The sequence below is a fragment of the Aquarana catesbeiana genome, linkage group LG05 (assembly GCF_042186555.1).
Source record: "Aquarana catesbeiana isolate 2022-GZ linkage group LG05, ASM4218655v1, whole genome shotgun sequence".
Lineage (NCBI taxonomy): Eukaryota > Metazoa > Chordata > Amphibia > Anura > Ranidae > Aquarana > Aquarana catesbeiana.
The window spans coordinates 26,101,853-26,117,645 of NC_133328.1; the positions used below are offsets into that span (position 1 = coordinate 26,101,853).

General features: G+C 46.0%; 1 protein-coding gene across 1 annotated transcript in view; it reads right to left on the minus strand.

Annotated features, from left to right (window-relative positions):
• Positions 1–15,793, minus strand: part of TMEM106B (transmembrane protein 106B) — a 70,815-nt gene that overhangs the window by 36,548 nt on the left and 18,474 nt on the right. The window contains exon 2 of the mRNA XM_073629536.1: positions 12,358–12,579. Coding sequence (XP_073485637.1) covers positions 12,358–12,571 — 214 coding nt within the window. The 5' untranslated portion in view covers positions 12,572–12,579. The remainder of the gene's footprint in view (positions 1–12,357; positions 12,580–15,793) is intronic.

Sequence of the window (15,793 nt, forward strand, 5' to 3'; positions counted from 1 at the left end):
TTCTAATTGCATTCGCTCCATCATACCGGCTCTTCACTCCGCACCGGCTATCAGACACAGGGGGCTTTGCAGAGGCAGGGTCTCTTTAACCCAAGTGACCACACTTCCTAAGCATGCAACTTTTACGTGGGCACTATTTTATATGTTAAAACCAAACTCCAGCCAAAACAGTGGTAAATGATTTGGCTCAACCCTCTAACTTCTACATGACAGCCTAGTCTTTTAAAAAAACAATATAATAAAAAGGTTTGCTTTTGGGTTTAATAATGCTTTAAACCAAGGGGTCGGCAACCTGTCGATCCCGGTTGACCTGTAGATCGCGAGCGGGTGTTGGGTCGATCGGGAACACTTCTCTGCTTTGCTGACCCCTGCTACTTCAGCACTGGTCCTTCCCCCAGCCTCCTCGCTCGTCCTTCCTCACAGGAGACTACACATCTTTGGATAGGCGATGGACGGCAGGAGCTGGTGAAGTTAACTTTGAAGTTAACTGGCAGTTGGTTGGTTGCCAGAACAAGGGACAGTGCTAGCAACTAATCACCAGCTTGGTATTATAGAAAGTTAACGCCGGCAGGTCATGGCCCCGCCCCCTGTCCAGAGATGTGCAGGCTCCTGTGTACACCTATGTAGGTAGGAGAAGCAACCTTTTTTATTTTTTACTACTTTATGTATAGTGTGTGTGTGGGAAGGGGGGTGAGGTAAAGAGGTCAGACGACACTGCTATGGGGGGGGGGCGCAGAGGGGCAGAAGGGGGGGTGGGATGTCAAAACAAAAGAAAACATTTCAAAAAAGCAGAAAACATTGCTAATGGGATGGGGGCAAAAGGCACTATTGAGGGGGTGAGGGGAAAGGGGCAGGGGGCCAGAGGACACTACCGTGGGAGAGGGGGTTATGTGAAGGGGATAGAGAACACTGCTATGGGGGAGGGGGGGGGGGCAGAAGACACTACTGGGGGGGGGGGGGGGGTAATGTGAAGGGGCAGAGGACACTGCTATGGGAAGGGGCATAGGGCCAGAAGACACTACTGTGGGGAGGGCAGATGTCATTGCTGTGTGTGTGGGGGGGGGGGGGGCAGAGGACACTACTATAGACAGGGCCAGTGCCAGCATAAGGCTGCTTAGGCAGCAGTCTTAGAGCACCAGGATATGGTGGGGGTAGTAAAATCCGAATCTCCAGCCACTTGCAGTTGAGACTGCAGAAAAAGGGGCTGGGGATTCTGCCCTCAGTCCCTTTCTCTGTCTCAAAATTGAGACATCAGGGGTCTGTTTAGACCCCTGTTATTTCACCAAAGCCCCCCCAACAGGGCTCCTAAAAAATAATATTGTAAAATGTCATTTGAAAAAGTTGTACAAAAAAAAAAAAAAGATAATAAAAATAAAAACTACTGACACCAACCACTTCCCTATTGACTCTAACCACTTCCCTACCGACACCACTTCACTTCCCTACTGACTGACACCATCCATTTCCCTATTGACTGACACCATCCACTGCTCTACTGACCCTGTCCACTTTTAAGATAAGCTAAGTTTATATTTTTATAGTGACATTTGTTTTATTATATGTTTCTACGTTTTCCCTACTATTTAGTTAGGCCTTGTTAGTCAGTTTCTTAAAAAAAAATAAGGGCACCGAACCCCGGTGATCGTTGATCTCTTTTAGGTTGTTCAGGCAAATCTCCACCTCTGAACGGTTGCATACCCCTGCTTTAAAATATCCTCAGCTGGCTTTTAAAACACAAACATCCAAATAGACTTAAAATGACCTACAGTCACCAATGGAATGGAATGATAAAAATTGTTGGCAGTAGGTGGCCTTGCGCTGTTTGGTCGTTTTTGTGGTTCCAAAGCTGGTGAATATTGCTGTGTAGGGCCAGCCCTGAGACTCGTGACCGGTTCTCTTTAGTCTATTAAATCTGACCTCCAGCCTGCCCTTCAGTCTTGCACAGTTGTACTGGATTTTCTCCTGGCCCGAAATGACTTACTCGGATATCGCTGCACACTGTGAGCTTCTCACAATGTGCATTAAAAGTTGCAGCAAGTTCAACATAGCCCGCCTTCTTTCCTGGCTGGAGGACGTTTATCATCATCTAGCTCTTTCTTCCCCGCCATGATTGTCCGTAGCCCATCCCTTTCATTTATTCAATTTCAACCATGACGGCTCAGCATCACACATGTAAAGCAACGTACAGCACTCAGCTGGCCCCTCCCACCAACTAAAGAGAAGCACAAAGACCCAGTGATAATATCATGGGGTCCAACATAAGGTAAACCATGAAAATGGAAAGGTTTTATCTAAAAAATAGGATTTTTTAAAACAGCTTACCTGTAAAATCCTTTTCTTTCGAAGGACATCACGGGACACAGAGCCACAGTAATTACTGATGGGGTTATATAGGTATCACTGGTGATTGGACACTGGCACAACCTATCAGGAAGTTCAACCCCCTATATAATCCCTCCCCCTTGCAGGGATACCTCAGTTTTGTAGCCAAGCAATATAGTGTATTAGAAGAGGGGTGGGACCTCTGTGTCCCGTGATGTCCTTCGAAAGAAAAGGATTTTACAGGTAAGCTGTTTTAAAAAATCCTATTTTCTTTCTCGAACATCACGGGACACAGAGCCACAGTAATTACTGATGGGATGTCCCAGAGCAATGCTACCTGAGGGGGGGGAACCACGACCAAGTAGGGTGCAATCAGACCTGAGGACCCTGTACTGCTGCCTGCAGCACACTACGCCCAAAGGCGATATCCTCATGCCTTCTCACATCCACCTGATAGAATCTGGTGAATGTATGAACTGAAGACCAGGTTGCGGCCTTGCAGATTTGAGCCATAGAGGCCCGGTGATGCACTGCCCAAGAAGCACCAATAGCCCTTGTGGAATGTGCCCTGATCTGAAACGGAGGAATCTTCTGTTTCAAACCGTAAGCTTGAATGATCAACTGTCGAATCCATTTAGAAATGGTAGCTTTTGACGCTGCCTGTCCTCTATTGGGACCCTCTGGCAGCACAAACAAAACATCCGTCTTGCGGATCTGAGTAGTTGCCCCTAGATAGGCCTTAACTGCTCTTACTACATCCAACGAATGTAGAGATCTCTCTTCCGGAGAACAGGGATCTGGAAAAAAGGAAGGTAGAACAATGTCTTGGTTTAAATGAAAATCAGAAACCACCTTCGGTAAAAAACTAGGATGAGGGCGTAGTATCACTCTATCCTTGTGTATAATCAAATAAGGCTCCTTACAGGAAAGGGCTGCTAATTCTGATACTCTTCTAGCAGAAGAGATGGCCACCAGAAAAATTAATTTCCTTGTCAACAAGACCAAAGGAATCTGACTTATTGGTTCAAAAGGCCGTTTCTGTAACACAGCCAGGACCAAATTCAAGTCCCAGGGGTTTAGGGACGCTTTAACCGGAGGATTAAGACGCATCACCCCCTGCATAAAGTTTCGGACCAAAGAATGCGAAGCAAGTGGCCGCTGAAATAATACTGATAAAGCAGAGACCTGGCCCTTGATGGTACTCAAGGCCAGCTTCATCTCTAATCCCATCTGTAGAAAATCAAGGATTCTACCTATGACATATTTCCTGGGATGCCAACCTCTGGATTCACACCAGGTTATATAAGCTTTCCAGACTCTATGATAAATCATCCTGGAAGCTGGCTTCCTTGCATTAATCAAGGTAGATATGACAGGACCTGAGAGCCCACGACTCTTCAGAACGTGGGTCTCAATAGCCAAACCGTCAAATTTATCGTTTGTAAGGCAGGATGGAACACTGGACCTTGAGATAACAGGTCTGGGCGTACCGGTAGGGTCCACGGGGAACCCACCGTCATCCTTACTATTTCTGCATACCAAGTCCTTCTGGGCCAAGCGGGGGCCACCAGAAGTACCGACTTCCTTTCCTGCCTGATCCTGCGAAGGAGTCGTGGTAGTAGCAGAATAGGCGGGAATGCGTAAATCAGTGAGAACCGATGCCACGGAATCACCAACGCATCCGTCCCGCATGCAAGAGGATCTTTTGTCCTTGCCACAAATCTGTCTATCTTTTTGTTGAATCGGGATGCAAAGAGATCTACATCTGGAACCCCCCATCTTTGGCATATGGCCCAAAAGACGTCGGGATGCAGAGACCATTCCCCTGGAAGTAACTGCTGGCGACTTAGATAGTCCGCCTGCCAATTCTCTATTCCCGGGATGAAAACTGCCGATATGCATGGCACATGCATCTCTGCCCAGACTAAGATCTGGTTCACCTCTTTTTGAGCAGCTCGGCTCCGGGTGCCTCCCTGATGATTGACATAAGCCACTGCTGTGGCATTGTCGGACTGGATCCTGACCGGACAACCCTGTAGCCTGATAGTCCAGGCCTTTAGAGCTAGATGTATCGCCCGGATCTGCAGAATGTTGATGGGTAAGGTCCTCTCTGTCTTGGACCATACCCCTTGGACCGCAGCCTGTTCCAGAACTGCTCCCCAACCTGACAGACTGGCATCTGTTGTTACCACCGTCCAGGTAACCGGTAGAAAGGATTTCCCCTTCTGCAGGTTTTCGGGTATGAGCCACCAATTGAGGCTCTGACGCACCGCATGCGACAGGTGCATCGGAAAGTCTAATGCCTGAACCTTCTTGTTCCAGGTCGACAGAATACTGTGTTGCAGCATTCTTGAGTGAAACTGAGCATAGGGAACTGCTTCGAATGAAGACACCATCTTCCCTAGTAGCCTCATACAAAGGCGGACTGAGGGACCCTTCTTGGTCCTTACTGTCAGAATCAGCTCTCTCAAAGCAGTGATCTTTGCCTGGGGTAGAAATATTTTCTCCTGGCTTGTATGTATAATCAGACCTAAATATTCCAGTCTTCTTACTGGTTTTAGGAAAGACTTTTCTAAGTTGAGGATCCAACCCAGGTGTTCTAGATACCTGACCGTGGTCCTCAAGTTTCCATTCAAAGAGGCTACCGACCGGTCTATCAAGAGCAGGTCGTCTAGGTATGCTATGACAGCTATACCCTGAGCCCTTAATCTGGCCAGAGGAGGAGCCAAGATCTTTGTGAACACTCGAGGTGCAGTGGCTATCCCAAAGGGCAGAGCCATAAACTGGAAATGGCGCCCTCCTACCTCGAAGCGCAGAAACTTCTGATGAGCAGGAAAAATGGGCACATGCAGATATGCATCTCTGATGTCTATTGATGCCAGAAATTCTCCTCCCTGCAGGGTGGGAACTACTGTTCGAATTGATTCCATGCGGAAGGATTGAATCCTTAGGAATCGGTTCAGATCCCTTAAGTCCAAAATGGGCCTGACATCCCCATTTGGCTTTTGGACCGTAAAAAGGTTGGAATAGAAGCCCAATCCCTGGTCCTTTGCGGGAACTATCATAATGACCTCCTGCGACAAAAGTCGCTCTAACGCTAGAAGGAGCGACTGCTTCTTCTCTGGGTCTCTGGGAACATTTGATCTGAGGAACCGAGGAGAAGGGAATTCCTGAAACTCCAGCTTGTACCCTAAGGTTACCGTGGAGACTACCCATCTGTCCTGGAAGTCCTCCTGCCAGAGCTCTGAGAATTGTCGCAGTCTTCCCCCCACTCGAGTGAGCGGGGGCGCCCCCTCATGCAGAGGTCTTAGTGTTTTGCCTAGTAGGCTTCTTTCCCCAGGACTTCTTTTGTCCCTGGGGTTGACTCTTGTCTCTGGACCCCGATGGAGGCGGCCGTCGAGACTGCCTGGAGGCTGAAGCCCCCGGCGCTGGGGAAAGAGTCCGTTTGAAAGAGGGACGCTTACTCTTCTTCTTGACAGGTAAGAGAGTGCTTTTCCCACAAGAGATTCTCTTGATATAGTTATCCAAGTCCTCTCCAAACAACCTTGCACCACGAAATGGAAACCCAGCCAGTAGCTTCTTACATGGTGCTTCGGCTGACCAATTTTTCAACCATAGGATTCTACGTATATGCACCAACCCCAGTGAAAGACGGGAGGTTTGCACGATAGAATCTCTAATGGCGTCAACCACAAAGCATAAGGCCGCTGGAAGGTTAGCAAACCCCTGGGCCTGCTGTTCAGGTAATACTTTGATGACCTGCTTAACATGGTCTCTTAAGTATTGACAGACTCCAATCGCTGCTATTGCAGGTTGGGCCACTGATCCTGCTAAGGAGAAAACATCCTTCAATAGGGATTCCATCCTTTTATCTACAGGATCCCTGAGCATCTGAGCATTGTCTACAGGACAAGTCAGGCTATTATTTATTGAGGAAATGGCGGCATCAATAGCCGGAATTCCCCACATTTTAATAAACTTTTCTTCCATCGGATAAAGTGTTGAAAACTTTCTCGGCGGAAAAAAACGTTTGTCTGGGTGATCCCACTTAGAATAAATAAGCTTTTCAAGTAAAGTATGAACAGGAAAAGCATGTGCTGCTTGGAAAGGTTTCAGTGACCCCAAAGCAGAAGAGGATTCTTTAGCAGTTTCAGGTATGGGCAACTTAAATGTGGAGCGGACCAATCCAGTGAGGATCTGCACTAAGAGTTTCTCCTCTTGGGAAGTCGCAGAGGGTCCCTCTCCACCTGAATCCTCCGAAGAGGAATCATCCATCCCATCCCGATCCTCTGAAAGGGATTCATCTCCTTTATCCCAGAGCTCCTCTGTCTGAGGGTCTTGGGGAACAGAGGAAAGCCTAGTGCGTTTTCTTCCACTGAGTGAAGACGTAATCACGGCCATTAATCTTTCCTCTAGACCATTAATGGTTGAGGAAAAAACCTCTTGTGTAATATATACAGGGGCTGAAGTGCCAGAAGCAGGTGTAGCCCCTGACCCAAATGGCTCTCCCTGGCTAGCCGTCCCTGGCCCATCTTTAGGGGGGAAGGATGCTGCCGACAGGGGGCCCTCAGAACCTGAACGAGATCCCCTAGTGTCTCTGGTTCCTGGGGTGCTTGAACCTCTTCTACCCATAGTGCAAAGCAACAAGGTGTGAGGTATACAAATGAACACTGTCCGCTGAGCGATGTAGTCTGGCTAAAAGCCTTGCTACCCAATGCTCAGTCTGGTGTTACTTCAGTAAATGCTGCCTAGGAGAATGCCTGTGTCCCACCTTACATGCGACCGTCAGCTCTGTGTCTCTCAGAAGGCTGAGTGCACCTGTACAGAGTGCCTTTAATAGCCTGCAGCTGGCCTGAGTGGGAGTCTAAACACTCTGTGCTGACATCCCGCCCCCTCCTCTACCGCCCCCCCCCCTCGAGTTTTGAAAAAAATGAGCGCTTCCCACACTGCCGACTCTCCTGTCATGCTCTGGAGAAAAGGCTGGGGATGGGGGGGGGGGGAAGGAGGGAGACTGGTAACAAGATTTGCCTGAACGGCTATCTTCAGAGATGGTGGCCATTAGGCCACAGAGCCCGGGTGTTATAACCACTTTCTAGACCCCTGTGGCCCCTCTCTAGCCTGGGGGGGAACATTCAAACATCAGAAATCCCCCCATCCACCTTACCTGCTTGCAGCCTGCTTGATACGCTGGGACATACACAGCGATTACAACACCTGAGACAGACATTCAGCATGTGTAGGTTTGTGCTCTTGGCAGCTCCCGGTGGTCACAATAGGCATAGCATGCATTTACCTTAAAGGAGAAAAGCCACTAGAACTCAAAAATTCTGTGGAATCTCCTCTTACCTTATCCAGCCGCAGGGTGCTGTTTACACAGACCCAATCTTCACCTCTCACGGTGGGCTCCGTTTGAAAAAACCGTCAGAGACTGGGGCCCCCATCAGTAGGGGGATCCAACAGTTCTGGGACCGTAAAGCACCTCGCCAGAAATTAGGAAGTTTAAAGCCATTTTCTGATCTGCGGGGTCCAGCTCTCTAAAAAGAGAAGCATTACGGGTAAAACCTCGTTTCTTCGGACACGAGGCCCGGGTACCATTCAATTCGGCCATGAAAAGACACTTTGAATGGATCCGGTTCGCCTGGCTTGCCCCAGTATAGGATCTTAGGATATTCCCTTTGGAGCTCAGCACAGGACATCTTTACACGTCCATCACCTAAGACACTGGCATAAAAACTGAGGTATCCCTGCAAGGGGGAGGGATTATATAGGGGGTTGAACTTCCTGATAGGTTGTGCCAGTGTCCAATCACCAGTGATACCTATATAACCCCATCAGTAATTACTGTGGCTCTGTGTCCCGTGATGTTCGAGAAAGAAATGTAGATTTAAAACTTTAGGTTTAAAGTGGTTGTAAAGGCACAAGGTTTTTTACCTTCATGCATTAAGGTAAAAAAAACTTCTATGCGCAGCAGCCCCCTCTAATACTTACCTGAGCGCCCCCCCCCCCCCCCCTTTGATCCAGCGATCGCCACGAGAGCCTTGACTCTCCGGGGACTCGCACTCCTAATTGGCTTTTGGCCGTCAATGGTTCCCGCTGCTGTCAATCACAGCCAGTAAGCCAATCAGGAGATGGAGGGGGCGGAGCCAAGCCACAGCTCCATGTGTGAATGGACACACAGAGCTGGGGCTCAGGAGTGCGTCTGCTTGAGTGCAGCCATAGCAAGCCGCTGGCTGTGGGGGCACCTGGCAGGAGGGAGGGACCAAGAGCACCAGCGTAAGACCCGGGAAGAGGAGGATCTGGGCTGCTCTGTGCAAAACCAACTGCTGTTTTTTTTTTTTTTTTAAATAACAAACACAAGGCTTTAGTATCACTTTAAGCATTATTTCTGAACTAAGGACACAGCCGTTAAAAAACTCGCCAACAATTGTATTTTGTCCTTACATATGGTTAGTATTGTTAACTGTTATCACACATACAGTGGGGGAAATAATTATTTGATCCCCTGCAGGTTTTGTATGTTTGCCCACTTACAAAGAAATTAAAGGTCTATAATTTTTATCATTGGTGTATTTTAAATGATACAGACAGAATATCAACAAACAATCCAGAAAAATATATAAAACAAATGCTATAAATGCAGTTGCAGTTCAGTGAGTAAAATAAGTATTTGATCCCCAAGCAAAACATGACTTAGTACTTGGTGGAGAAACCCTTGTTGGCAAGCACAGAGGTAAGACGTTTCTTGTAGTTGGTGACCAGGTTTGCACACATCTCAGGAGGGATTTTGGTCCACTCTTCTTTACAGATCTTCTCTAAATCCTTAAGGTTTCTTGGCTGTCTCTTGGCAATTTGAAGTTTCCCTCCATAAATTTTCTATAAGATTAAGGTCTGGAGACTGACTAGGTCACTCCATGACCTTAATGTGCTTCTTCTTGAGCCACTCCGGGGCCATGTATTGTAAAATCTTTGATGAGAACCTTCTTCCCTCAGAACACTGAAGATGGGTCGTGGATGGGTCTTCCAGCATAACAATGACCCAAAACATACCGCCAATGCAATAAAGGAGTGGCTCAATAAGAAGCACATTAAGGTCATAGAGTGGCCTAGTCAGTCTCCAGATCTTATTCCTATAAAAAAAATGTATGGAGGGAGCTGAAACCATATCTCAGGGCCACTTGGTGCTAGGAACCCCAAAATGGTGTGAAAACCCAGTGGAACTGGTACCACAAGATATCCAAAGCTGGGGTTCCTAGCACCAAGTGGCCCCGAGATACGGGGCCCCAAAATCAGTTCAGAAAATGTCATTCTCTGCTGCAGAAAAGTGCTTGACATTTTCTGAACCGATTTGGGGCCCCGTATCTCAGGGCAACTTGGTGCTAGGAACCCCAAATTTGGTGTGCGAATCCAGTGGAACTGGTACCATAACATATCCAAAGCTGGGGTTCCTAGCACCAAGTGGCCCCGAGATACGGGGCCCCAAAGTAGGTTCGGAAAATGTCATTCTCTGCTGCAGAAACGTGCTTGACATTTTCTGAACCGATTTTTGGGGCCCTGTATCTCGGGGCCACTTGGTGCTAGAAACCCCAGCGTTGGATATTTTTTGGTGCTAGTTCCACTAGGTTTGCACACCAAATTTGAAGTTCCTGGCACTAAGTGACCCTGAGATACAGGGCCCCAAATTCGGTCAACTGTGTCCATCTCCAGCAATGTCATTTCGGGACCCTTTGGGTTCAGAGACCCCAAATTTTGGCTGCAGCTAGGGGGCATCTAGGAACCCTTAACTACCGAGTTTGAAGTTCGGGGGACCTATGGCTGCAAATGGGCACAGTGAGGCTGCAAATGGGCATTGTTGACCCTTTTTTCCACTTACAGTAGCTGCACATTTCTCACCCTCGTCTTATACTCAGGTCAATAAGTTTTTCCCATTTTTTTGTGGTAAATTAGGGCCTCGACTTATACTCGGAACGACTTATACTCGAGTATACACGGTATTTTACTCACTGAACTGCAACTCAATTTATAACATCTGTATCATGTGTTTTTCTGGATTTTTGGTTGATAGTCTGTCTCTATCATATAAAATACACCTATGATAAAAATGATAGATCCTTCATTTCTTTGTAAGTGGGCAAACATACAAAATCTGCAGGGGATGAAATAATTATTTTCTCCACTGTATGTATACTTTTTGGCCTCTGAGCCCATGTGACCATTTAATACCTTTTCTTTTTTCCTAAATAAAATTCTTATAGAAACAAAGGGATAAAAAAAAAAAAAAAAAAAAAAAAAAAAAACAGACACTGTGTAGTACATTTTGTCCTAGCAGAGGGGCTGGCAGTAATTGTAAACAGTTAGGGCCAGTTCACACCATAGGTTATATGGTTTTTAATGTTCACACCATAGTTTACACCAGTGCAATCAGTTCCATTGCGTTTCAGTTCCAGAAAAAAAAAAAAAAGTAGAACATGCTGCATTTTTTCTGCACTGGACTGTACTGGAACGTGGTATAACGCACCGAAAGCACACTGGAATGCACGTCTTTCTTTTAGGTTAAGAAAAAAAGGGGGAAAAATGCACTGGACTGCATCAAAAACGCACTGGAACACGTCAAAAACGTGCATGCAGAAAAGCATCCGGACTGCATTTCTATGGTGTGAACTGGCCCTTACTTTACTGCCACTTGGAACAGCTGTAGAAGGGGAGGGGAGGAGATGGCTCACACACACAGGAGTCGACAGGCAGGGAGGAAGGGGGAGAGGAGAGCAGCGGGCAGACAGAGGCAGGTTAACCGACCACAGTAATCAGGGGTCAGCAGCCATGATTACTGTGGTCAGCACACAGGAACGATCAACCAGGTTTTTTAAAGCATAGAAAAGGAAAAAATGACACAGCGCAAGCACTAGGTGTTTTAAAGCGGAGTTGCACCCAAAAATGGAACTTCCACTTTTCCGGTTCCTTCCCCCCGGTGTAACATTTGGCACCTTTCAGGGGGGAGCAGATACCTGTCTAATACAGGTATCTTGCTCCCACTTCCGGCCATAGATACCCGAGCCACCCGCGGGTATCTACGCCACTTTCGGCGCCTTCTCCGCCCCCCCCCCCCCCCCAAACCCCCACCCCCCCCTGCTGGGAGACGCACAGGTCCCAGAAGACAGCAGGGACCAGTGGGATAGCACAGCACGAGTTGCGCATGTGCAGTAGGGAACCAAAAAGTTCACTTCCTGATACACTTACCGAAGATGGCGGTGGCAGCACCCGACAGCCGAGGGACAGATCGGCTTCGGGGGTGCCGACATCGCGGGCGCCCTGGACAGGTAAGTGTCCTTATTTTGAAAGTCAGAAGTATGCGTGTGCAGTTTTTGTATAATTGTAACAATTACATTTAAAGTGGTTGTAACCCTAAAAAAAAAAAAAAGAAAAAAAAAAAAACGGTGGACCTCCGCTTTAACATGTTTTAAAAGGAACAGGATTTTTTTTTTTTTTTTAGGGTTACAATTACTTTAAATGTATTGGTTACAATTATATTATATTAAAATTGGAATAAAAAAATATAATATGATAAAAAAAAAAAAAACCAATATAACATAAAATTACGAAAAATAAGTGTATACGGTGAGGCATGATACAAAACATAGCGTGAAATAGATTTTGGGTTTACACACACTTTAACCTGACAAGGCTTCAATGATGAATATTCATAAAGCAGGGAAAGTCACATTCAAACATAAATCTTTATGTTGAATGGGTTTTAATAAACAACGAATGATTTTCCTGCAGTAAACAGTTATTGGTACCCAATTGTCAGTGGGGAGTGATGGTGTCTCTGACTGTCAGGATAGAGAGCCACCGGCTTTGCGAGGTGTCAGCTGGCGGCTCTCAAAGGGAGGATTAATAACGTATCCATGCTGGGGAACATTATACAGAATTTGGATGAGAAGAGGTTGAAGCCTGAATGGGCAAAGTGACCGATTTTCTTTAAAGAAAGAAAAATTTGAGCTTTAAATAACAAGGAAGGTTCTGCTAATCAGTTCTCACCTCTGGGGATGCGCCCCGTCCCTTGGCACGTGGCGCAGGTCACGCTGTCTTTCCCTGTGAACTCCACATAGGGGAAATGGGACGCGTCACCAGTCCTTCCTTCCTCATGGGCCTCCGAGCTCACGAGCGCGCTAGTGTCTTCTGATGGTGCGCCTCCTTCACTCAGAGCCTCCTTTCCACCGCGTGGCGCCATCTGAGAGTACGATTTTCCCATGACTCTTCCTGGAGGACGGGAGAGGAGGAAACGTCTTCAGATAAATGGAACTATATTCAAAAGTACAGAATGTCGGTGAATTTCTAAAAAAATCGCTTTGTTGAAAATGCATCCTTTAAAAGATCTAATGTCATTCATTTCTTATCTCATCTAAGGCCCCTTTCACACTACCATGACTTGAAAGTCGTGCAATTTTGCTGCCGCGATTGTAAAATAGAGGTCTATGGACCTCAATTTGGTCGGACCAAAGTAGTCCAAAGTACCGGACCAAAGTAGTACATGGACTACTTTGAAGTCGGTGCGACTTAAAGTTTTTCATTGGGAGTCATGGGGTATGACTTGTCATGCAACTCTGATGTCCAAAGTCACAGGAAAAGTGTGAAAGGGGCCTAACAATACCTATGCATTGAGGGGTTATGTCAAAATAAATACAGTATATATATATACACACACACATATACACACACACGCGCTGGCAGGACGGGAAAAAAAGTCCTGCTAGCAGCATCTTTGGAGCGGTGTGTCTACCGTTCCTGCCCATTGACATTATATATATATATATATAGATATATATATATATATATATATATATATATATATATATATATATATATATATATATATATATAGATATATATATATATATATATATATATATATAGCTAAAAAAACAAAAAAAAAAACAAACATACAAAGCCATTTACAACTCTAAGGCCAATTTCACACTGGGGTGGGAGGTGCATTGGCGGTAAAGCGACGCTATTTTTAGCGGCGCTTTACCGTCGTTTTAACAGCGGTATATACCGGTTATACCAGTTTTACCCCCGCTAGCGGCCGAGAAAGGGCTAAAAACCACCGCAAAGCGCCTCTGCTAAGGTGCTTTGCCAGCGGTATAGCCGTGGTGCCCCATTGATTTCAATGGGCAGGAGCGGTAGACACACCGCTCCAAAGGTCCTGCCAGTGCTCCGCTCCAGTGTGAGAGCCATCGGGGCTTTCACGTTGGAGACAAAGCAGCGGCACTTCCAGGGCGCTTTGCAGGAGCTTTTTTTAGCGCTGTAGCACCTGCAAAAGCGTCCCAGTGTGAAAGGGGTCTTTCAATAAACTCTCCACTCCTCCCAAGACCTCCACCTGCCTCCCGATCTCCACATGACACCGGGGAGGGAAAATGGCTAATTGGGCCCAATTTGGACATTTTCACTTAGGGGTGTACTCACTTTTGTTGCCAGCGGTTTAGACATTAATGGCTGTGTGTTGAGTTATTTTGAGGGGACAGCAAATTTACACTGTTATACAAGCTGTACACTCACTACTTTACATTGTAGCAAAGTGTCATTTCTTCAGTGTTGTCTCAATACCTTTTTTTTTCTTTTTTTTTTTAATCACTAATTTCATTGGGTATAGGGATCTGCTGCCCTTTAGTTCTCCATACTATTATAGATATTTTGCTGTGCTATACAACCTCATGTGTCACATGTACAATTAAAATTGCTCCATTCAGCATTTTTGCTGCTATAAAAAACTGAATTGCAGTCAGTGAAATCTGTCACAATAAAATCCACAGCATCTCCTTACATGACCACATTGGAGGACATGCTGGGGAAGAGGTCATGCTACTAAATACAAGGGTGATCCATCATAAAGAATGTATAGAACATTTACACCAGCTTCCTGCTTCGGGATAAAGAGACCCTGTTTTTTTTTTTTTACAAAAATCTTTCCATACATTTATGGGTTCTTGCCATGGCTGTATATATTAGGGCGTATGGTCAGAGTAAAATAGAAGATGCCAGTGAGGCCCCTCGGACCACTGAAGGAGAGGTCGGTATTGCAGAATTGTGTATCACTTTAAGGGCTCGTGGCTATACAGAATAGGACAAGCCTGTATTTGGACAGCCCAAAGCCACAGCTGCTGCACAATTTTGTCCATAGACATGAATAACAGAACACACTGTGTGCAGCTAATATCTTGCATTCAGAAACATATTTCCATACACCTGCAAGTACCGCTGTTTATGTGTGTATAGCCAGGTACAGTATATTCTATCATTCATCTCTGGGGCAGCCTGGGCATCATAACTACAGGTGTATCCCACTCTGTATTGTCATACACCCCAATATACCATTGGGTGCAGGAGTCTTACATAGTACCTTTAAAAAGTATTCATACCCCTTGAAATTTTTCACATTTTCTCATGTTACAACCAAAAACGTAAATATATTTTATTAGGAATTTATGTGATAGACCAACACAAAGTGGCACATAATTGTGAAGTGGAAGGAAAATGATAAATGGTTTTCAAATTTTTTTTACAAATAAATATGTGAAAAGTGTGGGGTACATTTGTATTCAGCCCCCCTGAGTCAATACTTTGTAGAACCTCCTTTCCCTGCAATTACAGCCGCAAGTCTTTTTGGGGATGTCTCTACCAGCTTTGCACATCTAGAGAGGGACATTGTTGCCCATTCTTCTTTGCAAAATATCTCAAGCTCTGTCAGATTGGATGGAGAGCGTCTGTGAACAGCAATTTTCAAGTCTTGCCACAGATTCTCAATTGGATTTAGGTCTAGACTTTGGCTGGGCCATTCTAACACATGAATATGCTTTGATCTAAACCATTCCATTGTAGCTCTGGCTGTATGTTTAGGGTCGTTGTCCTGCTGGAAGGTGAACCTCCGCCCCAGTCTCAAGTCTTTTGGAGAATCTAACAGGTTTTCTTCTAAGATTGTCCTGTATTTGGCTCATCCATCTTTACATCAACTCTGACCAGCTTCCCTATCCCTGCTAAAGAAAAGCATCCCCACAACATGATGCTGCCACCACGTTTCACGGTGGGGATGGTGTGTTCAGGGTGATGTGCAGCGTTTTGCTTTTAGGCCGAAAAGTTCAATTTTGGTCTCATCTGACCAGAGCACCTTCTTCCACACATTTGCTGTGTCCCCCACATGGCTTTTCACAAACAGGACTTCTTATGGCTTTCTTTCAACAATGGCTTTCTTCTTGCCACTCTTCCATAAAGGGCAGATTTGTGGAGAGCACGACTAATGCCGCGTACACACGGTCCGACTTTTCGGCTACAAAAGTCCGACAGCCTGTCCGACAGACTTTCGACGGACTTGTGGCAGACTTTCTTACGAATGGACTTGCCTACATACGATCACACAAAAGTTCAACGGATTCGTACGTGATGACGTACACTGGACTAAAATAAGGAAGTTGATAGC